This window comes from Pimephales promelas, chromosome 21 (assembly GCF_988280905.1).
Source record: "Pimephales promelas chromosome 21, fPimPro1.hap1.1, whole genome shotgun sequence".
In the NCBI taxonomy this organism is placed as follows: domain Eukaryota; kingdom Metazoa; phylum Chordata; class Actinopteri; order Cypriniformes; family Leuciscidae; genus Pimephales; species Pimephales promelas.
Window position 1 is genome coordinate 8,245,023 of NC_142789.1, and position 24,244 is coordinate 8,269,266.

The 24,244-nt window shown below is 38.1% G+C and overlaps 1 protein-coding gene and 1 pseudogene across 2 annotated transcripts in view; both read right to left on the reverse strand.

The window, feature by feature from the left end:
• Window positions 1-1,327: 1,327 nt before the first annotated feature.
• ttll7 (tubulin tyrosine ligase-like family, member 7) overlaps window positions 1,328-24,244 on the reverse strand; it is a 166,435-nt gene continuing 143,518 nt past the window's right edge. The window contains exons 17-21 of one of the 2 annotated variants that reach the window (XM_039653633.2): window positions 23,946-24,074; window positions 21,456-21,536; window positions 20,108-20,268; window positions 15,000-15,173; window positions 1,328-3,260 (exon numbers count right to left, since the gene is read on the reverse strand). In XM_039653633.2, coding sequence (XP_039509567.2) covers window positions 3,143-3,260; window positions 15,000-15,173; window positions 20,108-20,268; window positions 21,456-21,536; window positions 23,946-24,074 — 663 coding nt within the window. In that variant the 3' untranslated portion in view covers window positions 1,328-3,142. Of the gene's footprint in view, window positions 3,261-14,999; window positions 15,177-20,107; window positions 20,269-21,455; window positions 21,537-23,945; window positions 24,075-24,244 lie in introns of both variants that reach the window. The other variant, XM_039653632.2, reaches the window with a different exon arrangement.
• On the reverse strand, window positions 3,974-8,168 carry LOC148970115 (uncharacterized; annotated as a pseudogene).

The following is a 24,244-nucleotide window of genomic DNA, read 5'->3' on the forward strand; positions in this document are numbered from 1 at the left end:
TATGTTAAATTAATGAAATGGATTGGACACTATAGAATAAATTATTATTATAAAACACTGTACACTTATCTACACTATTGTAATGTTGCTGAGGGACAATGTGGGAGACACCAATAAAATGCATTGGGGGGGGGGGGGGGGGGGCTCTAAAAATCAATCTCGCCTAGGGCAACCAAAGGGATAGAGCCGGCCCTGATTGAAATGTTTCTGACAAAAACCTGAATGTGTTTATTATCAGGTAAGTTGCTAGTACTGTAGTTTGACCTGAAAAAGAAGAAAGTCAAGAAACATTTATAATTTTAGCATTTATGCTTATTCCATATAGTGCCTCTTGTGCAACAACACACAAGGCCGAGCTTGCATATGAATCAGCGTTCCTGCGTAAAATCTGTTTTCAACCATTTGTAGTTTGACCTAAAGAGAACACATTGTGCTGTGACACTTTCAGAACATTTCTTTGCATGGTCCAACATGACAAAATCTTACCATTACAATGAGTTTGGGGTGGAACCACCTTTTGGACAAATCAAAACAGACAGGGGTCGTGGTCAAAGGGCCAGTAGGAATGTTTCGGAAATCTGTTTCCAGATTTCAGAAAAAAACATCTTTGCAATTCTGTTTGGTGCTACTTAATCACAATTATAGACAAAGTTCACACAAATAACAATTTTCAACTCTTATTTTCAAATTAGTTAAACTTTATTCAACTGGACAGCAATTCAATGTGCTACCAAGGGCGCTTAAATGATACGTTCCCTAATACATAAAACTGCAGTAAAGTAGAATAATTAAATGCAAACAACAGTGCAGAAACTTTGCAACCTTCAGAAATTAAATCTCTGTCGTTATATAGCACCTTAACTGAGGACAACAATACTGTTGACCACTAACAAAACAAAACAAAATAAATCAGTTAAATCAAAACTCACTTCAAGTGTCAGCTGTTGACATTTCCATTTCTTTGATTCAAGAATCACACTGACGCGTTAACACGTGTTTCAATCTCAATGCTTCTCTCTGCTGTTGCTTAGTAACACCATCACAGTCTTTCTTTTTCTTTTTGTGTAAGAGAGACAAGGGAAGAAACAAGTAGTTTTACAGTGTAGTTTTTAGTTTTCAAGAATGACCTCAGGTTAGATCAAAACAGGACAAGGTTATGCTCTGAAATCTCATTCGAGACTGTGTGGAATGACATGGAGTGTCATGCTGTAGATTGTATGTGTGTGTGTAAGGTACCTTGTGTTGAGAAACCCTCAGGAGAAAGAAGCAAAAGTCAGAGAGGTCAGACGTGGCTCAATGAGATTTGCAAATAGAATTCTGGAGTCTGTTTAGATGTTTTAAGCCTTTTATTGCTATTAAAAGACATTCTCCTGAATGAAAATCCAGGCAAAAATAATATTTGGCATTGACATGATGGTACGTTGGGCAAGATGACCTGAACTGGCCCGTTCAATATGTGTCAGGTTATCGTTGTTTTCAGAGGGAAATAAATAGCTGGCTGTCAGAACACTGTCACTACAATTTCTCTTACTTAATCATAATAATAAAAATAAAAAATATTGCCAACAGTCACGGAGCTCCCCAAAAACACACCAAAATAACACACTGCTGGTTGTGAGAAGTGTTGGCACAGCGTTGGTTTGAGCTGGCACATCCAGGTCACTTTTACTAAAACAACTACATGAACATTTGAACGTGTATCCTAATTAGATCCAAAGCAAAGCTCTGCAATTAGCACTTATTACAGTACTTTCATAAAAGGTTATTCTGTTCATAAAATCACGGATACATTGGCAATGCCATGGTTAAAACAAACTTTAAATTAGATGTAAACACAGACATTTTAATAAAATAAATAGCACAAATTAATTCAAGTATCTTAAAGATGCAGCCATTCGAGTTTTAGCACACTGAGCTCATAAACAATTTATCAAACATACTCTACCGGCAGCAATATTGGAGATCCCTCTTATCAACACTGCAAGGACACACACCAGACAGCTCAGTTGCTGAGGTTCATGTTTGCATCTACACAGTATGGCTCATAAAAGTTATGTAAAAGAGACTTGGGTCCCTTAAGTTGATAGGTGATTTCAGCTTTAAATTCAAAACAGGCAACTATAGTCTAGAATAACAGAGCATTAACTCCAAACAGTAAGCATGTTAAGTCCTAAGCTATAATAGACCTAAATAGACCCTAGACCTAACCTCTAACCCAAACCCTGACCCCAAATCTAATACTAACCATTTAACACTCTTTCCCTTAATTAACCAGTCTTAGGGGGCTTTTACCATGGACATATTCAGTTTGCGCTATTTTAAAATCTTTGTTCTACAATTGTCTCCTGCGCCGTGCCACATTAAAAAATAATTAAATACTTAGTAAGTGAGCTTGTCAATTTCATGAGATGCAACTTTGTTTTGTGTTGTTCTTCCTGATTGCATCACATTTACACATTACATGTATGATCATTTTTAATGCATAAATTAAACTGATTAGCAAATCAAATGAAATGTACACAAGGTTCCCCACAGTGGAAAGCAAATTCCTGATTTTAAACTCAGATCTTTGGCGACTGCAACACATCATGCTGTTGTGTCTATCGCCATACATTAAAGTCATTTCACAGATCTGTTGGGAACCTATGTGATCGGCCATGTATTGTAATTTAAATTCTGAGCAGAACGAAACATTTACTGAATTATGTCAATTATAAATGTAATATTAATAAAATAACATCATGTTAGGGAAAAACAGAGTAAAAGTATAATTGCATAATTGCAAAAGCAAAAAAAAAAAAAAAAAAAAAAAAAAAACAGAGGTTACCATGTACCATGACACTAAAACATTCCCTGGAATCCATGTAATAAATTGTACAGACTTGTAAAGATGATGAACATTATCAATTTATTTACAAGCATACCGAGGGAGATAGCAATGCAGCAATTTTTCCCGTGTTTTTTTTTTTTTTTTTTTTTCAGCAGAAGGGAGGCAGAGAACTGTCGGTCATATCGGATGCATTACCAAAGCAGGCAGGCAAATCCACTTAAATACGCTCCAGGAATTTGCGGAGGTCTCAGGCATTATGCCCTTCTCCCAGAGGTCTGAATGTGTTCTCCCCTATCAGGAGTCCAGTGGCCATCAGAAGTGGCCCATCCGTGTGGTAAAGACGCTGCGTGGGCGAGTTGAGGATGCCGAGCGGCCGAAGCTTGAAGACGGCCACTTAATGATGAACTGGGAAGTGACTGGCAGCAGATACCTGCACAGACGGAGAGAGGAATCAGAAATAGGGGTCGGATGCCAAACTCAAAGGCAGGATTAGAGGCACAAAGGTCACCAAAAGAGATCAGCCTCTCTCTCGACTCTCCAGCTGATGCTTTAGATTCCCGTCCCCTCCTCTGACCCTCACGTTTACACTGTGCCATTTTTAATAATGAGTGACACAAGTGGCTGAACGGGACTTGTTTTAACAGATAAGAACTTGTTTAATGCACAGGATGTTCCATGACAGGACAGGTTAGCTAATTAGAGCCTCCACAGAAAGGAGGGAAACCAGCCTGGACAGCTGATGACCCAGACTTGCTAATACCACAACAGCTTAATTATAATTCTACTCGAAACAAGGCAATTTAAAGAGTTAATTAATTGAATAACAGTGATAAAAAAATAAAAACAAGTTGTGTTAAATAAGCTGCATACACTAAATCATTTTGAACAAACTCCTAATCGACAAATTCTTTTTTCACTCACTCTCTGCTTTTAGTAATGAATGAAACATTTTTAGTTTTTTAATAATAATAATAATAATAATAAAAACTGTGTGGCAATGACAAATAAGAATGTCTAAAATGATAAACAGGAAATGACTTTTAGAAATATAGTTCTTATATTTCTAAAAAAAATAAAAGTAATTTTTCATTACTGTTTTCAAGATATTTTGTAACAATTCAAAAACTGAAAACTTGTTCATCATAGAAGAATTATATTTAAATTACTGTTTGTATAAATGGATTTCTTAAATAATAATTGAAAAAACAAAAGAATAATTGTCACGACTCAGGAGCCCAGGAAGTGGCTTTGTATGAATGAAAGAAGTGACTTTGTATGAATGCAATGATGTAGTTATGACAGAAATACATAATGCCTGTACAAATTAGGGCTGCTCTTTATCTAACTAAAGAAGATTTGTTCTAAAGCTCCTGCTGCAGAAAGACAGGGCCAAGAGACTTGGGAAGAATCAAATTAAATTTCATAAAAGAATGCCCTTGAATCTTCTCATGATACCGCACTAAGCACGTGTTGCAGTGCATCCCCTTCAATCGGCAATATTTAATAAGGAACATGGATGTCATGCATGTTTTATGTATAATAAAAACTCTTGTAAGGTCCACCCATTGGCCCAAGGACGGAATCCAATGGCTGGGCGAAGGGATAATGCGTGTATGTCTTTTCAGCGCTCCAGTTGAGTTCACTTAATTTATTAGAATTTAGTTTCAATATTGCTTTAGCTCTACGCTTAATCTGACTCCAATTTTTACTGATGATCAAGTTTAGATTGTGTTTCTTATTAGAAAACTATTGATTATAATTTAATTTAGATCTTTGATATGTCTGTGTTTCTTACACTTTCAATTATTCGTTCATTATGGGCCCGATGCCGCACAGAGATCACGGTGGCCAGATCGTGTTTCTCACGGACACAAACCTTGTCAGTTCTGTATTTAGTCAGAGGGTGCAGGGTTAACTAATACTTCTTAAGTCGGTTGCCTACTGCTCACACGTACAAAGAATTTAGTTTATTTTAGCAACTTCCATACAACTTGCTAAATCAGTGATAGACAGAAATCAAAAGGTCTTCAGAGGACGTGCCTACTGCTCCATTCACATCTGTGCCTTTAGTTTGACCTATCCTGCAAGATTTGCGGTAGCACCAGCCTCCTATAATTTACTAAAATAATGACGTCAGAATACTCCAGAGTAAATCAAGATGTAACATTTATTTGTCAGGAAAAAATGTATCATGCCAATTACCCAAGCAATTAACAGCCAATTCAGAAATAGTAAATACATGACATCAATTACTCAAAGATGATTCTAAAAGTAAGCAATGCATTCCTGACAGAGACACACAGTAGTGTGTGAGTGCTTTCCACCGGGAAAACACTGACACAGCACTGTATGGGGGTTTTCCTGGTTACAGGTTCCCGAAGACTGCTCTGTTACCTAGCCTTAAATACCCAGACCAGAACAAAAGGGTTGTACCAATCGCTTTCAGAGTTTGTTTTGGGTCCATTCCTATACCCCAGGGGGTAACACCTGGTCTCGGGGGAGAGGGGAGATATCTTGAAAAGACATCACCCTTGGAGGAGAACTGGAATCTCCTAAGTTCTCAATCTTTCTCCTATTTCCAATAACTGTAATGAAATTAAGACCATTTTACCAATCGCACTGAGACACTTAAAATGATACCAAACATGAAAAGGGAAAACCTTAGATTCACAAGCAAAAGAACAATAAACACCTATCACCCAAATCTTTATTGGGGCATCTCCCACAACAGAAGAACAGGCGTTGTTTTCTTGTTCTGCCTGTTCTGCTGCTGCAGGAATTAAACAATTTTACCACTCGCGCCAGAAGTATTTATTTTGCCCTTGCATAACACAGCTGGGGGCAGGAGGTTGGTGAGATTTGAATGCCTGAATGAGCCCTGGAGGAGAGAAGATATTGTGCAGAGTCAAGAACCACAACATGGGGGGGAAGATATCGGGTTGGGCCAGTTGTGTGGTGCCCTCTGTCCCTTTGATCTCTTTTACAGATTAGTAAGTTTTTATTGTTTTACTGCAGTTTCGAATTCCTAAATTCAGTCTTAGGAAAGTCCTTCCTTACAGTTTCGACCCCTGGCCCCTTGGGGCAGATTCAGATCAGTTCCTGAGGGGCCACAATTTTATTAAGTCCACTTCTGGTTACAGTTTCCGTAGCGCAGGTACCTTTAAAGGGCTGAGCGCGATGGCCACGTTCGTCGACGTGCGCATTGTGCGGATTAGGCACCTGAAGTAGCAGCACCGGCAGAGTGTGACGAAGAAGATTATTCCACTGGCGAGGACGCATCCACGGAACGTCCAGTCCCACCAGGTGTACGCATACCTCGCTGACCGGGTCGAGGATCTGGACAGGATTTCTGCAGTCTTTCTCGCCAGATTTGCTTCCACTTGAGCTTGGTTCAGATGATACTCGGTCTGTAAGATGATTTCTTGCACCAAGTCCATTGTATTGACCAGAGCTTGAGTACTTTGTTCATAGAAGGTGTCCTCTCACCAGGGAGAAACATCAGTGTCCATTGGAACCCTTCCCAGGATGTTTATCTGTGCCATTGAAAAGTCCTCTTTTACTTCCAAACAGAACGTGTGGTTCGCAGGGCAGGTCAGACCTCCATAGGAGAAGTTCATCTCACTGACGATGCACCACTGTGTGTGAGACACTTGAACAGCATCAGAATGACCCTGCAATAATTCAACAATGATGCATTTGTAGTTCTTGTCAAATTGGGGAAAAGGTTGTTAAACACAAGAACACAAAAGCAAGACATGATGCAGTCATGTCAAAAGTGCGAGTGGTAAATAAGGTCTCTTTCAGAATCATATATTTAGTGGCCAGGTCTCATTTAATCACCAAATTCTTCACCACCACAGTGATGTGGTTGTGGAATTTAGATTGGGTCTGGATAAATTAAGGAAGTGTATCAGAACGTCAACATAACTAGTATATTTACCAGCGGTATGCATAATTAAAATAAATCAAATAATTAATCATGGAACTACACAATTTCATAATTATAAAATTGTCTGCATTAGTTGTTTAAGTGCAAATCATCAATTGAACCTTAAGGTTTTAATATGTTCAGTTAGAGAATGAAATGTACCGGAACAGAGATTTGAACTCTCTAGTTTAACCTTTAACATCATCCTCTGTGCATTTGATGTACAGGCTAAGTCACACTCAATAGTGCAGGTCTGGCTGGGAATTGTATAGTTGACCAATAGAAATGCCTGCATTTTAGATATGTTTTTATATTTTTTATTGTCATTAGTCATTTGTTGGAAACTAGGGGGCCCTCCTGGTTTGCAACAACTCTAACGACTGGATCATCAACATTTTGTCCAAAGACCAGTTGCATTGATGAACAGGTCTCACTTAGATTTTAAATGTGGAATTTAAAGCAATTGATGTGTGACCATAGCCATGCACATGTTCTTAGCACATCACAGCGTTTACATACAGGAAGTTGACAAGACTGTACTGCTGTAAAAATGTTTAGAAAGAAATTATTCAAATAATTTCCCTTGTCCTATATGTATGAAGGTGAATGATGTATTGTTTGCATTATGTGAATAATTTTGACCTGAATAGTCCTATGATCTATGCCAGGTAGAGATGTTCTAAGGTTGTCATAGTCATGGGGTGTATTGTGCGTTTATGCATAGAAGATGGGTGTTGTCTATATTATTATAATCTGTGTTGCATAATTTAGTTCCGGTGCTACACCGGGAGGCCACATAGAGTATAGCTACTTCCGTAGTGTTATAAGGTGTGAGCAGCCCCTTGAAGTTTCTCCACCCATCTCCTACATGTCACGTTGTGTGTGTCCTGCTTGATGCAGGCAGGACCAGACCCTTGTGGAATCTGGTTCTGAAGAAAGTCAGTTGTCAGCCTGTAAGGGAATTAGACCTCGAGAGAAAATCACAGTTTAATCTTGAGCCTTTACACAAACTACAGTCAAATAGATGGTACTATCTCAATATTTCTTTGATGGCCTAAGCCAGAAGGTTGTTACTGATGGCTTTGATCTGTTAAGATTTTATTCCATTAGAAGAAAATTTGTTTTAGTTTACAACAACATGTATCATGATCATGATCATGTTTCTGCAAAGAAAAGGCCAATTAAACTGAGTGTTAATGGTCAGATCTTACTGCTATTGCAGTTAAACTCACACAGTCTGCTGTGTTGTGAGCAGTAGGACACCCATATCTGCTGGGGAAATCTCTTCACATGCTGCTGTTTATTTACACTAGCCAGATCTGTGTTCAGAGCAATTAGATCACCAGGTGTGGTGCTGTGCTCGTTTGTTTGGCATTTAGAATTTATGGTGCCATTCAAACTCTTGACCATTTAGATCTCTGAGGTCCATAAGGACAGTAGATGACTGATGATTACATTTCACACAACTTTCCTTACATGTCCAGTAACATATATTCCCTGATCAGATCCCATGTGAGCTGATGTTCCCAGAGAGGAATTTAACACTTGCACCACTTTGTTTGTGGTTTTGTTGCAAGAGAACATTAAAACTTGTATCTCCCCTTGTTACTGGGTTAAAGATCTATTAGATCAAAATGATATTATCCTGTGGCTTTGGATGGACTTTCAAGACATGTCAATCAAGTTGATCATTTTAGTTGGTACATACTGGACATTGTAATTTTCCTCATTAAAGATTCTTGCACAAATAAAAGGTTAAGAAGTTCTTTCTCACTATTTTTTTCTTTTCAGTTTTCTTTCTTAACAATCCTTTCTCTAACCATCCATTGTCTCCTTCTTCACCCCATTTCAACACTAGTAGTGTTCCTGCCATCTTACTCCCTACATGCACATTCCCTCTTCCTACATTCTGATTCTTTTCATTCTTCTTCAACATCCTTTCTTCTTCTAAACCAATGCTGAATCATCAAGAGATTAAAGCCATTCCTGGACATTAGTATAACATATATTATATCTGGTCATAATATAATTTATATTCTAGAAAATTGTATAAATCAAAACTAATTTTATTTGCTGGTCTCTGGGGTCTCTACTGAGTAAATGTCCATACTGACTTGTTATCTTCTCCCTGATCTTTTAGAAGGCATTTGGCCCTGCAGCTCCAGTTGTGCTTCTATGAGCATTGTGTGCACAGCAACAAACTAAGCTGGAAAGCTATAGCTGATACTGTAAACATTCAATGCACTGCAAGCACTGAGAACCATGGGTCAAATCATTGCTCACTTTAAAAATTTCTGTACATACAATATAGAATTGGACACAATTCTTATCTTGTTTTAGGCCGAGATTTTATCAATTGCATTCTATTAAGAATCTATTTGAATATGAAAAAATGGTTGGACAAAGGGGTCTGATTGAGGGTGCCATTGTTTTTGGCTTGTTACTTTTGTCAGTGTCTTTTGAGACCTCTGAAAACATACAAGAGCACAGCGATTGCAAAGTCTGATTTAATATCAAATTAAAAGCTATGTTTTATAAGACTGTGCCTTAAATGGTGTTGTTTAAACCATATTTTGGGACATCAGTCATGCATTTTTTAACATTCTTGTAAAATTTTCAAAGAATAATGATTAATTTGATGAAATTCATTCTTTGTCTAACTTCCCTCATGGGACAAGAACCAGCTGTGCATGGGTGAAACTATCAGGCCTGGCTACAAGCCTTTTAGTGACACACTAATCATTATATGCATTAGTTTTAACAGTTTGCATATTCTTCTGAATTTCAGTCACTAGGACTTCTGTATGGCAGCTGTTCTCTAGGACTGAGAGGTCATTTTCCCAGATCATTTCTTTTGAAATATTCAAATTTCATTGCACTGTTTAGTCCAACTTTACATTTTGCATACAAATGATTCAAGTGAGATATTTTTACTTGTTACATTTTAGATCATCAAATCACAAGACCTTTTCACAAGTCAGCATGATCATTTTCTTACTTCAATGTTGCAATCTTGTTGCAGCACACAAAATAATCAAATTACATATTTACCCTCAGATTTTTAAGTTTTTAGTTTACATCCCTCTGTTGAGTACCAGGATAAAATTTGAATGAAATTATTCCAATTTTGGTTTCATCTCTTGTTGCGTGGGCAAACAAGGGTTATTTAAAGTTAAAGCAAGGGATATCATTTCTCATCTACGCTGCTGCTATCATGTCCCTAGCATGTGGTTTCATTAATTCTCAAGCCCCACCGGATTTTGCGTTCTCCGGTCTAACTGGGTATGCCGACCCATTCTACAAATGTGTCTATATGAGGTGCGTCTGCATGTTCCCTCAACACTTCTAAAAGGCAAAAAGAATTGACTTACCACAACAGCTGGAGAAAGAGAAGGAGATCAAACCTCTTACTAGTTGCAAGTTCCAATATTTTGCTGAAAAGACACTCGCAATCTGGAGATCACGTCGGGGTCACCACTTTGTAAGGTCCACCCATTGGCCCAAGGACGGAATCCAATGGCTGGGCGAAGGGATAATGCGTGTATGTCTTTTCAGCGCTCCAGTTGAGTTCACTTAATTTATTAGAATTTAGTTTCAATATTGCTTTAGCTCTACGCTTAATCTGACTCCAATTTTTACTGATGATCAAGTTTAGATTGTGTTTCTTATTAGAAAACTATTGATTATAATTTAATTTAGATCTTTGATATGTCTGTGTTTCTTACACTTTCAATTATTCGTTCATTATGGACCCGATGCCGCACAGAGATCACGGTGGCCAGATCGTGTTTCTCACGGACACAAACCTTGTCAGTTCTGTATTTAGTCAGAGGGTGCAGGGTTAACTAATACTTCTTAAGTCGGTTGCCTACTGCTCACACGTACAAAGAATTTAGTTTATTTTAGCAACTTCCATACAACTTGCTAAATCAGTGATAGACAGAAATCAAAAGGTCTTCAGAGGACGTGCCTACTGCTCCATTCACATCTGTGCCTTTAGTTTGACCTATCCTGCAAGATTTGCGGTAGCACCAGCCTCCTATAATTTACTAAAATAATGACGTCAGAATACTCCAGAGTAAATCAAGATGTAACATTTATTTGTCAGGAAAAAATGTATCATGCCAATTACCCAAGCAATTAACAGCCAATTCAGAAATAGTAAATACATGACATCAATTACTCAAAGATGATTCTAAAAGTAAGCAATGCATTCCTGACAGAGACACACAGTAGTGTGTGAGTGCTTTCCACCGGGAAAACACTGACACAGCACTGTATGGGGGTTTTCCTGGTTACAGGTTCCCGAAGACTGCTCTGTTACCTAGCCTTAAATACCCAGACCAGAACAAAAGGGTTGTACCAATCGCTTTCAGAGTTTGTTTTGGGTCCATTCCTATACCCCAGGGGGTAACACCTGGTCTCGGGGGAGAGGGGAGATATCTTGAAAAGACATCACCCTTGGAGGAGAACTGGAATCTCCTAAGTTCTCAATCTTTCTCCTATTTCCAATAACTGTAATGAAATTAAGACCATTTTACCAATCGCACTGAGACACTTAAAATGATACCAAACATGAAAAGGGAAAACCTTAGATTCACAAGCAAAAGAACAATAAACACCTATCACCCAAATCTTTATTGGGGCATCTCCCACAACAGAAGAACAGGCGTTGTTTTCTTGTTCTGCCTGTTCTGCTGCTGCAGGAATTAAACAATTTTACCACTCGCGCCAGAAGTATTTATTTTGCCCTTGCATAACACAGCTGGGGGCAGGAGGTTGGTGAGATTTGAATGCCTGAATGAGCCCTGGAGGAGAGAAGATATTGTGCAGAGTCAAGAACCACAACATGGGGGGGAAGATATCGGGTTGGGCCAGTTGTGTGGTGCCCTCTGTCCCTTTGATCTCTTTTACAGATTAGTAAGTTTTTATTGTTTTACTGCAGTTTCGAATTCCTAAATTCAGTCTTAGGAAAGTCCTTCCTTACACTCTGGACAATTATGAATATCGATGAATGTCTCCGTCGCTTACACCGAGCCACCTTTCACATTATGTGCACGTGGTCTTTCTCTGCGTTCCTTTTATTAAAGCTTTAAAAAAAAAAAATCAGCCCAATCATTTTTTTGGTTCTTCCCTCTGGGAACTCCACACAGGTGAGTTCTCAGGAAATGGTCGTGGGTTGGGGTTGAGCCTCATTAGCATATTTTTCAGTAAAGACTGCAGAGTTTGGTCAACAAAAGGAAATGTCAAAGGAATATGAAATTCAAATATGAACATATATGGAGGTGGGCCTTTCTGGCTCTGAAGAATTCCCTGTAAGGAAGTCTCATCCATGAGAGAGCTCCATCACTCAGGGTCCAATCAGGCTGCAGGCAGTGTTTAATTGGACCTCTGTGAGGATTCCTCCAGGTCTTTGGCTTTTGATCACTGCGCAATTCTTGGAAAAACCTGCCAGTGCAAAGCCCCTAGAGAACCGCCAGCTGTCTAACCTTCGAACGTGTGTGTGCTTTACTAATTACACACAATCGCTCGAAGATCTGCACATATCTCACGTCTGTTTGCTTGTTTAAAGCCTACACTCTATCACCCAACTGCCACATGCTGCATAAAACTTTGAGAAAGAACTTTTAGACACTTTGAGAGAAAAAGGAGACTTCCCCATTCACCAGATATCATATTAGGTTTCTTAAAAGTTAAGAAAGAAATCTCTCTAGTTATACATCTTGAAAAATAAATCTCACAAAACTTCCAATGGCACCTATTTCCATTTAAACTATAATTTTGTGGGTTGCTCTTATTCTTTTCGTGACTAAACACTGAACTTGAGTAACACCCAACATGCAACCCTTTTTAGAAGTAATGCTTTACTAAATCTGCACCCCAATGCATGAGTTACTTTTTTAAATGCGTGTATATTTTCTATTTATTTACTCACAAATGCAATCGACCGACAACAGCGAACTATTGCTCTCATTATTATTAACAAAGCTGTCTACTCTGTAAGTGGATTTTTAACGATTTACTGTAACAGAATAATGTACCATTACTTTTAAAAGCTAATTTTCACATTATGCTCATGTTAGGTGAATGTTCGCATACTTCCATAAATCATTTAAAATATAAATCTAGGACTTGATTCTATCCACAAGAAACTGTTTGGAATATAAAAAAAAAAAAAAAAAAAAAAATCAAATAACCTGTATATAACAAGTGGTTAGAGAGAAGGGTCTTGGATGATGGCAACCAATAAACTGTTTCAAGTCAGAGCAATTTGTTACATTTTGAACAAAGATTCTGAAAACATTTTCTTGAAATAATGTGCACTGATGCAATCATGCATAATAGACCTAGAACATCAAGTACATATGGTCATATTTTGATTTTGTACAGACTTAACTAATGGGCTAGTTGGACAAAGTGCACATCTCTGGTATGTCATGTGACTTCTACAGCTTCTATCGGGAGACATGACAATCATCTGATGAATCCGAACAAGGAATGAGGCGGCGGCGATAGAGTAAGAAGCAAGGATGAGACTGTTTCCCAGACATCATTTTCCTAACGAGGCAAAGCAGATGCCGGCTGATTGAAAAATAACGGATCCCCAAGGGCCGTTCCAGCAATAAGCCGTCAATGAGGCATGTCCTGAGAGAACACAAGTGTGAGAAGAGAGCGGATATTGGCTAGGATGGAGAGCTGAGAGGAAATCGAAAATGACTGGCTGGGTTTCTCTGAGGTTATGCCCCCATGGAAATACAGCAACAACAACAAAAAAAAGCAGCAAACAGGTGGACAAAGGTTTATGGCCGAAGATCAGACAAACTGGAGGGAAGAGAGTGTGATCCAAAAACAAAAGAAAGTCCAAGGGGGTGGAATCACAAGATGAGTGTCGAGCAAACAAGGACGAATTTCTGGTTAGTCAACGGACCAGACTCGAAGGACAGAATCTAAATAATTCTGCATGATTCATAAACTACACTTAAGTGCTTAATCTCAGGTAAAATTCACACACAATGTCTGCATAAGCACATCAAGAAGGTTGGTGATTTAAATGGAGCAGATCAGCTCTAATAATACACAATATTCTAATAGGACAAGCTAAAATGCTCTGCAAGAATCAGATTTGTGATATTTCATTGAAAAGGTCTGTTGGCCATTACCAGTAGAGTATGCATGAAGCAACGCTCACGCAGAAGTCACTTTCGAACCAAGAAGCTTTCTGTCAGTCAACGCATCGTGACGAACTTAGAAGATAAACTCCAGATCGCATGGATTCATACTAAAATTCCTACTGGATTTCAGAGGGGAGGGGCAACTTAATCAGTTGCTGTTTTCCAGTAAATAAAATACCTAAACATCCTTAACACAAAACAAATCGATTTGCTTTAAAATAGGTAGCAAGATATACTTGTTTTCAGAGAATTTCTTTTTTTTTGTCTTGTTTTAAGCATAAAATCTTTTCTTAGAGATAGAAAAAAAAAATAACAATGGCTTTACATAAATACTACTTCAGTTGCATTTTCTGTAAAAACTTTGCAGTGCTTAAAACCTCCTAACAAACCCGATTCGGCTAATCACAATTGTAGAATCAGTTTGACATTAATTGAACTTGCCAAATATAAGGCAAGAAGAACCAAATTGTGCATGGGTTTCAGCAAATCTGGAGCTAATTTATGTTCTTTCGAATGAACTGAGTGAATGAAAGGAGTCATTCAGATGTGCTTCTGCTGTTGTGCTGGAGTGTTAGGTTTGAATGCATGTTTCATGCACAAAAGTTGCATGAAAGTTAAATGTGTCAGCACAAAAATGTGGAACACTTTCTTGTAAGCATTCAGAAAATGTGTGTATAGCGCATTATTTCTACAAGGCTGATTTGTGAATCAATTGTAATATTCTGTATAATGGGCAATATTTATACATAGAAAGGGGGTTTATTTTGTCCTGAAAAGACTTGCATTGACTTCACATCAAATATTTTCGATACAAGTGTTTGTACTGAACTACTGCATGCAAAGGTTTTATGAGTTCTCCCTCTTGATTAATATGCAATTGCACTATAGTCAGTGCCACCTGTGGTGCTTCTGTTTTTGTTTTATATATATATATATATATATATATATATATATATATATATATATTATAAAATGCAGTTCTGCAGTGTCAACTGTACTAATGGTGATGTGAGTGTCAATACATTCTTTTAACAGCATCGTCATGGGCGTTTGAAGAGGGTAACTATACCTTGTGTCGTCCCAGTCTGGGCTAAGTCCACTCAGAGAACCGCGTGAGTCGGCTACGAACTTGTAGACTACAAGCAGACAGTCTCTACACAACTGTACAACACGCTGGCAGCACCTCAGCTCATGCGCAGTCACCACCTCACTGCTCTTACTGAAGACACTCTCCCATGATGACCTGCTAAAGGAAGATACACACATAAATACAACAGCCAATAAGTGGGTGGTAGTACCAATATTATGTCATAGTATGCATACATTTATATCACAGTAACAATATTACGTGGTATAGTTATCTTTTACTGGAAGCTAAAAAATTGTTTAAATATTAAATAACCATGGCATGTGGTAATTATTTTTTTAATAATCCAGTCAATTACAATGTTTAGATATTTTCAATTAATTATTGTAGTTAATGAACTTCATGGACACAAACCAAAATATACGATTATTACCAACAACTGAATGATGAGTCTCACAAGTCTCATAAAGATTCAAAATGGTAAAAATGAACATAGTAAAATGGATATTTTCAACGTTTGTTGAAAATCAAGGTTTTACACGGTTAAATTAAATAAATACTGTATATGCACACCTGTGACTGCACATCAGTACAATTTTATATAAATGCATCAAGATACAGTGTTGCATGACAAGTGTACACAACATATACACTCACCTAAATGATTATTAGGAACACCATACTAATACTGTGTTTGATCCCCTTTCGCCTTCAGAACTGCCTTAATTCTACATGGCATTGATTCAACAAGGTGCTGAAAGCATTCTTTAGAAAATGTTGGCCCATATTGATAAGATAGCATCTTGCAGTTGATGGAGATTTGTGGAATGCAGCACCAGGGCACGAAGCTCCTGTTCCACCTGTGACATGGTGCATTATCCTGCTGAAAGTAGCTATCAGAGGATGGGTACATGGTGGCCATAAAGGGATGGACATGGTCAGAAACAATGCTCAGTTAGGCCGTGCCATTTAAACGATGCCCGATTGCCACTAAGGGGCCTAAAGTGTACTGTAGGGCTGTCGCGATTATGGAATTTCCCTTGTGTTAATGTTGAGTGACTCAATAGCGCGATATGCAGTATTACTGTCATTTATTTATTTATTTTTTTTAATTTGTTGCTATATAAATAAAGTTTACGATGTCGACAAAAACGAGGAAATTTTCAGTAACCAATGTAACCGAAACTAAACTGTGTCTATATGCACATTGAAAGGCTTTTATTCAGCGTGCACATTGTTGTGACGATGGACTTTGAGTAAGTTGACAAAAATGCTGATTCATTAAAAGAGATGTAATGAAACAAGGTGTTAATTATTTTTAACTTCGAGTTCCACTTTTCAAGGCTCAGCTGAGCAGCAATCGTCGCATGGGTAACGCTGAAGCTGATGCTTCACTTATTAGAGACCAATATGGCACTGATTCAATGCATGACTCGCTGATTTTATTTCCATGCGGCTTCCTCGCGCTGTGAGATGCTGACCAGCACTGCTGCTGACACGCATTTATGGTAAATACCCGTGACGTGAACATTAAAAGGATGATACGACAAATATATTTCGCTTTCCTTTGACATGGCAACCTTTTCACGAATATGACTTAAAAGACAAACGCAGCTAATCGCACAAGCTCTGCCGATGTCTCTCATTCATTGTCTGCACCCTCTGTAGGCTACAAATCACCAAGTTAAACAGTCTTGTTATCATTATGAAGTTGTTTAACATTCGATGCACATGCATGAAGTTCAAAACAAGAAGGGTATAGCCTTATAAAAAAAGTGAAAATCGCGGTTGCTGTGGTAACTTGCAATCCTCTGCGGTTGACTTGTCAGTACCGCGCCTACAATATTGCGGTTAGCGCGACAGCCCTACTAAAGTGTGCCAAGAAAACATCCCCCACACTTTTACACCACCACCACCACCACCACCAGCCTGCACAGTGGTAACAAGGCTTGATGGATCCATCTTCTCATTCTGTTTACGCCAAATTCTGACTCTTCTGAATGTCTCAACAGAAATCGAGGAATCAACATTTTCTGACCAAACTGTCTAATTTTGGTGAGCTCTTGCAAATTGTAGCTTCTTTTTCCTATTTGTAGTGGAGATGAGTGGTACCCGGCGGGGTCTTCTGCTGTTGTAGCCCATCCGCCTCAAGGTTGTGCATGTTGTGGCTTCACAAATGCTTTGCTGCATACCTCATTTGTAACAAAAGGTTATTTCAGTCAAAGTTGCTCTTATATCAGCTTGAATCAGGCGGCCCATTCTCTTCTGACGTCTAGCATCAACAAGGCATTTTCGCCCACAGGACTGCCGCATACTGGATGTTTTCCACTTTTTACACCATTCTTTGTAAACCCTAGAAATGGTTGTGTGTGAAAATCTCAGTGACTGAGCAGATTGTGAAATACTCAGACCGGCCCGTCTGGCACCGACAACCATGCCACGCTCAAAATTGCTTTAATCACCTTTTTTTCCCATTCTGACATTCAGTTTGTAGTTCAGGCGATTGTCTTGACCAGGACCACACCCCTAAATGCATTCAAGCAACTACCATGTGATTGGTTGATTAGATTAATGAGAAATTGAACAGGTGTTCCTAATAATCCTTTAGGTCCGTGTATAGACGCTTTTATCAGACGCGTTGCCATGGTGATGAGCTGGCCCAAAGTTAACTTCCGTTCTGTTCGTTTATTAGTGTTTACTGGATAATATGGCATTGACTACAAATGCAGTGAAAGTTAAGGTGATGAGCAGGTTGTTGAGCTGTGGGGTGCAACCTGACCTAGGGAGCAAACGCAATTTAAAAAAAAAAAATGTCAAGGTTTCCTATGAGGGAGACGGCGGAATTAAAAATAGCCTATGTTTATCTGAGTGATAACCGGTACAGTGTTTGTTTCCCATACATTTATTAGTGGCAGCCCACCACATTATCAGCGCTGACCGCCACATATTGATTTCCGTGTTTTTAACAATTTAAGATGGGAAAAGTTGTAATTGACTACAGAGTTGCGTGCAGCGCATATTCGCATGCTCTCTCTCTCTCTCTCTCTCTCTCTCTCTCTCTCTCTCGCAAACACATTGACAGCGGACCAGTCTGTGTATTGAATGGTTAGTATCATAAACAGCGCTGCACAGATTCATCCAACATGCTGTCAATGTGGAGACTCACCTTAAAAAAAGGTTAGGAAGCATGTAAGTAGCCTAGCTAATAAGGAGCTATGTTAACCTTATCAAACCCCGCCATCGCGCTCGCCACAGTTTTTTTTTAACACTGCGGTAACTCAGACTCGTCGGTAGAAAAACATCTTGTCTCCAATTTTTGTTCAACGGGTCTGGTAGTGTCACATTTCAGTTTGGCCAGGTAATATTATTTTCTTTGACTGGCAAGAAATACCAGCTACTAGGTTATTTACTTGTTATGGATTGTCTCCGCAAGTCTGCCGGAAGTTAAGTTTGGGCCAAATTAATGCACATGCGCAGTACCGTTTGTTTATATTGTCACTGCTGAAAGCGTCTATATACTGCCATTTACACTAGATATTTTTAATATTATCTCATAATTTGGCAGCCTGTATATTAGGCTGTTGTCACTTTAATAGCTGATGCCCAGACCCTTTATACTATTTTATATAGCCAATATACTTGTCTTAATGTACGCACAGTTTGGGTGTGAGCAAAAAATCTGTGGAAATGAGTAAAATTATGCCTAATAAGCGCAAGTCCTTGCAGAAAGTCAAGCCCTGTAATACCAACAGTATTAATCCAGATCAAATGAAACAAATGAGTTGGTATTGTGTATCCTGCGGAATAGTTTCACATATTTCAGTATTGATATGTATCGAGAAATCTCGATAATCGATCATTTCTGACAACGCAACATTGTACTTAGTACATTATTTCAGATATCTTTTTTTAAATACTACAATTGAAAAATGTATAAAATGTATATATATATATATATATATATACACACACATTATAACATTTTTTTAATATATATATATATATATATATATATATATTAAAATGACTGATTAAATACTGATTTAGTAAAAATTTTAAGACATTTTGCTGTGGTTTGTCATCATACAGGCGATACGGGCCAGCTTTAATTGTAATAGACACTGCTGGAACAATATGTTAGGAAGGTCTGAGTCTCTTTCTTTTGGCTCTTGTAGAAGAAAGAAACGATAAAAAGTCTCTTTAAAGTCTTGGCAGAGGAGATGAGGCTTCATTGTAGAGATGATGAAATATAACTTCTAGGGATCTGAATTGTACATTACAGGCAGGAAGGCTATGCAGTGCTCTCCCACTGATAGCGCTCCGCGCTACCGGCTCATGGGCCACCTTCACACGTCAAGCCCTGATTAAACAGAAGCAGCATGGGTTGCTGGCACTGCTTCTAATCCCCTAGAGCTGTGTTCGCTCTCATCAACTCCAAATGGTCTAAACCTGGCTATATAACATCCTTCACTCTGTGGCAATTACAAGAGTGATTGGGCCACACAAAGCCTCTAAAAAGCGCTCGCAATGACTAGAGGGAGAAAGGCGGTCAATAAGGAGGAGTCCCTGCTGTTTGCTCTCAGAGCTGATAAAATCGCAGCATGTAAGAGTCTATGTGTATTATAACAGCACATGAGTATGCTTCTATGCCTGACTCTCTAAGGAAGTAAAAGTCTATATCAAGACTAACGATTGAGTCAATAAAGACAAAACAGAGACCATTTTTTCTCATGGCCGTGGTTATGTTCCGTCTCAATGCCTTTTCAACATTGAACACTCTTACAAACCCACTTATCTTCCATAATGTGACATTTACAAGTGTAATAACAAATATTAATTAAGCAATATCACAGTAAATCATAGTCAGCACTGACATAACGATCAATTACGAGTGTGATATTGCTTTTCCAAAACAATTTCAAAAACAAGGAGATGAATTTTAGGGTAGATACCCCTTTTTATTTTTTCGTTGAAATGATGTGCCCTGATGAATAACACAGTAAGACCAGGAATGTGTATTAATAAAGTAAATGTAAAGTGCTTAATTCTAATTTCATATTGACTTTAAAGGCAGAATATAATTCTCTTACCCAGAGCTGGAGAGGCAGTTCCAGAGCCCCTGACCGTGACTCCAGAGCAGACGGTTAAAAACACGGTTGACAAGGTGATAAAGACGTAGACTCTCCACATCCGTTTCGCTCCAAATCCTCTGCAGCACTGAGCGGATGTTGGTACGAACAATGTCCAAAACCTTCATGAAATAATCAGATAAATGATTAGTGATAGTGATTAAAAATTCCCTGGGACTGGAAAGTTCTGCACATGATCTACTGGCGAACTACTGAGCATATTAAAGAACGCAGACACAGACTGATCATTTCCATAATGACCAAAACAATTTACCAAAAGCAGCGCACATTAGCCTCTTGCTTAAGACATGCTTTTTTTGGGTGGTAAATAATGGCGTAAATACCAGTGAATTGACTTAGTAAATCCCGTTGCGTGATTCATTTAAATACTCTCCTCCATAAATTTTGCTTTTGAAAGGGAAACTCAAATGCATATGCTATCCACGCCTTTCAGAGCTAATTTTTCACCATGTGTCTTTGGTAAATCCTGACAGTAGTTTATTTTATTTATTTTTTTAAACCAAAAGAGGGTTAAGCTGCTAGTAAATCTGGCCCTAAAAGTTCCTTACAAAAAGTAAAGCTAAAAAAAATTTATGAATTCTACATATGATAGTAACAATTTAAATACAGTAAATATTTAAATATGTGTAATAATGTGTAATAAGCACAATATTCAAATGATGCATCATGCATCGTGAACTGATATGAAATTTCCTAATGAACCAATTTTGATCAATTGAAACGGACTTTCCAATACTGGAGGGTACTGTGAACAGTAAAATCCAGAAGAAGAAGTAATGGAAGAAGTCTTAGTGAGTTTCCGCTCATCTTTCTCTTCACCCTCCAGCTCCCTCACACCATTCTGCTCGTCGACATCTGTGAAGTGACTTTCAACAATATGTCTGATTTAATGGCCCTGTATGAGGCATGTTAACTCCATTCTGATTGATCCCTCAAACTTCGGCTGATAATCAGTTTGCGGAACGAGACAATCCCTCATTATATCAGTCTGTCATGCCCATCCTACAACGTCCAGCCTACTGTGTCAAATCAAAACACCTGTAACCTGCTCGTAACCACATGTCGTTCACTACTGTAATAGTGTTGAAACTGAGTGGCTTTGAACAGTTTCATTTTGTTGCATCATGTCTTCTGTTGAGACAGATCCAAAAGGCATGTTTTAACACCCATTGTTTTTTTTGTTTTCACCATACACTTTGGTCACCTGAGACTCCAAGTTATCAAAAAAATATAAAAATATTGAGCGTTTATGTTTTTGCAAACTTCATGCATTTTTCAGTCGACTCACCTTCCTTTGTTTGGTGGCATCTAACTTTACCAGCCAGTAAGATGCAACTTTTGGTTTGTGGTACTTCCAGTTGTTCTGAATCTAAAGGAGCAAATGAAAATAATTTCATTAATGTGGTATTTCCAGTTGTTCTGAATCTACAGGAGCAAATGAAAATAATTCCATTAATGCAATATGCACAATTATTGTCTGTGTGTGAAAGACTGAATATTTTTAATTGAATATCTATCTATCTATCTATCTATCTATCTATCTATCTATCTATCTATCTATCTATCTATCTATCTATCTGTCTGTCTGTCTGTCTGTCTGTCTGTCTGTCTGTCTGTCTGTCTGTCTGTCTGTCTGTCTGTCTGTCTGTCTGTCTGTCTGTCTGTCTCCCTTTCTTTTATGTTCCAAAGACAAGGACCTTGAATAGGAACAGTCCATTCGCACAAGTTTTCTCCCCAAGAATGAATTTTTAACATGTTGGAACATTGATCTGAATGTGTGAATATATTTACATCATTTATATTATCAATAAAATATACACACTCTCCTCATTGGGTCCCGGATGCACCAGTGCACGCTGCTTCTAGTGAATACATTCTAGTACTTTCCGCTAAAATGAGTGGATGAATTATTTCCATCTGTGAGATTGTCATATTTATCATTTATCTTCCTTGCTAAATCATTAATAACTAATTTAGAAAGTGAATTAGACCAACAATTTTAAGAAGTATTAATTACAAACATATATATTTAACACTGTCCAAATTCAAGAGTCATTAACAAGTCATTCAAAAGTCAAGTGTCAGTGAAAAGATATGCTTAACCTTCAAACTGTTGATCATCAATATCAGGGGGTCAGACTAAATATTATGAGTTGTTTTATGCTCTAGTCATTTTATATAATGTTTGAGATTTGTGCAGTCCTTCTTATCATTTTTTTTCTAAATAAAATTTAAAATCTTACAATTAAATCTTTAAATCTTAAAATTTAAAAGGGTTACCTGAATTTTGAACAAATGGTGGTTTGTCATTTACAGTATTTCCGATATTTTCAAGATATCAATTAGTTTGTCTACATTAGTTTTACAAAAAATAACAGAGAACACGGTTGAATGTATGAGCTTAATGAATGTAGTTAACACTGCCCTTTGTTTAAAAAATTACAGAAATAGAATGAAATATATTTTTCTTCCCAATGGCCTGTAAAAAGGGTCCAAATGATTTTAATGCCAAGGTATCACGATTGTAATGAATTTATATATCAGTCGATGCCTGACCAATCATTTAGGGGCTACAGCATTGCGACAACACCTGAAAACTGTACAAATGTATCTGTGGGCTAGTAAAATGTTTGGAACCTATACTGGTGCGATAATATTGTCCTCAGTTTCTTGTGTAAATTAGAAAAAGGTAGACTTGAGCAAAAAGATCACACAAGAACATGAAATAAACCATCTTGTCTGTTCTTTGACCATGTATTACATAAATATCTTGCAATACCGAAGTATTTCTATAATTACATATGCTGGTACATATATATATATATATATATATATATATATATATATATATAAACGTTCAATTTCCTTTGTCAGGGCTTGACCAATAAAAAGACTTAATTTTCACCCCAGCACTACCCTCAGTTCTGCTCTAACAACATCTGCATTCACAAAAGTACAGGTGAGTTTTGCAACAGGAATATCATAAAAGTAGTAATAAAAATCAAGGCGCTAAGATTTAGAAATCTCATGCAGCATTTGAGAGGTTGGCAAGCTGAGTTTCCACAGAAAAACTGACTAAAGTAAATATATTATACACATTTGTGCCTGTCTTTTTGTTTGTTTAAATGTCATTTTACACATTTGCATCTATTTTTCTGCAATTACGAATTCAAACCGTAGGTGTTTTAATTATTGTCTTCACACTTATAAGTGTGAATATTTACTCTGAAATGCAAACCTTTCTTTTACCTTCACAGGGGTCGGGGTGTTTTTTAGGCATCAGTGTGATTAAAACAAGCTATTTTTCATGCATGGTTAATTTTATGTTAGATAAGACTTTACCTAACACGCCTGATAATGTGCCTAATGGTTGAAAATAAAATAATTACTAAAGTGTACCGTATTCATGGAAAGCACCAATTACAATTTCACAGCTCTGGTAATAGAGCCAACATCCGTTCAATTGTGCTTCTCGTGTTAAATGCTGCGTTTCCGTGATTGTTGATGTGCAAATGTACACCAGATAAATCCCTGTGGAAGTGATGTGTAAATGAATGCTGGAAAAGTGCCTTAAACAGGTGCCGTTGACCAGATGTGTTTCTGCACAGACAGCTAATGGATCTCATTAAGCATACAGGTGGATGTCTAATGACTCTACATACAGCGAGAGATGCTGCGAACGGCTCGGACGTCCTCAAATGAGTTCGGGGAATGAGGGGAACAGAGCAGCCGGTCCGCCTGCCCTGACCGAGCGCTTTCTCTCAGCTGCATAGCTCACCTCATCCAACACGGCCTCGGCCTCCTCCTCGCTCTTCCCGGGGTAACGAATCCTCATCTCCCCCAGCGCAGCCAGCGTCTGCTGCATCAGCTCGGCCTGCTCTTTACTCAGTGGGGTCTCTCCCTGCGCCTGCACATGCAAAGAACCCACACAATAAAGATGAGTTATTAAGTGTGACGTCTTTTCTGTGCAGTCATCAGGTTTGTTTCAGCCATCACAGCAGTGTGTTCGTATGGCGCCTGACTGCTCGTTATGGAAAAAAAAAAAAAAAAAAAACAGCTTTCAGACATAAGACTTCT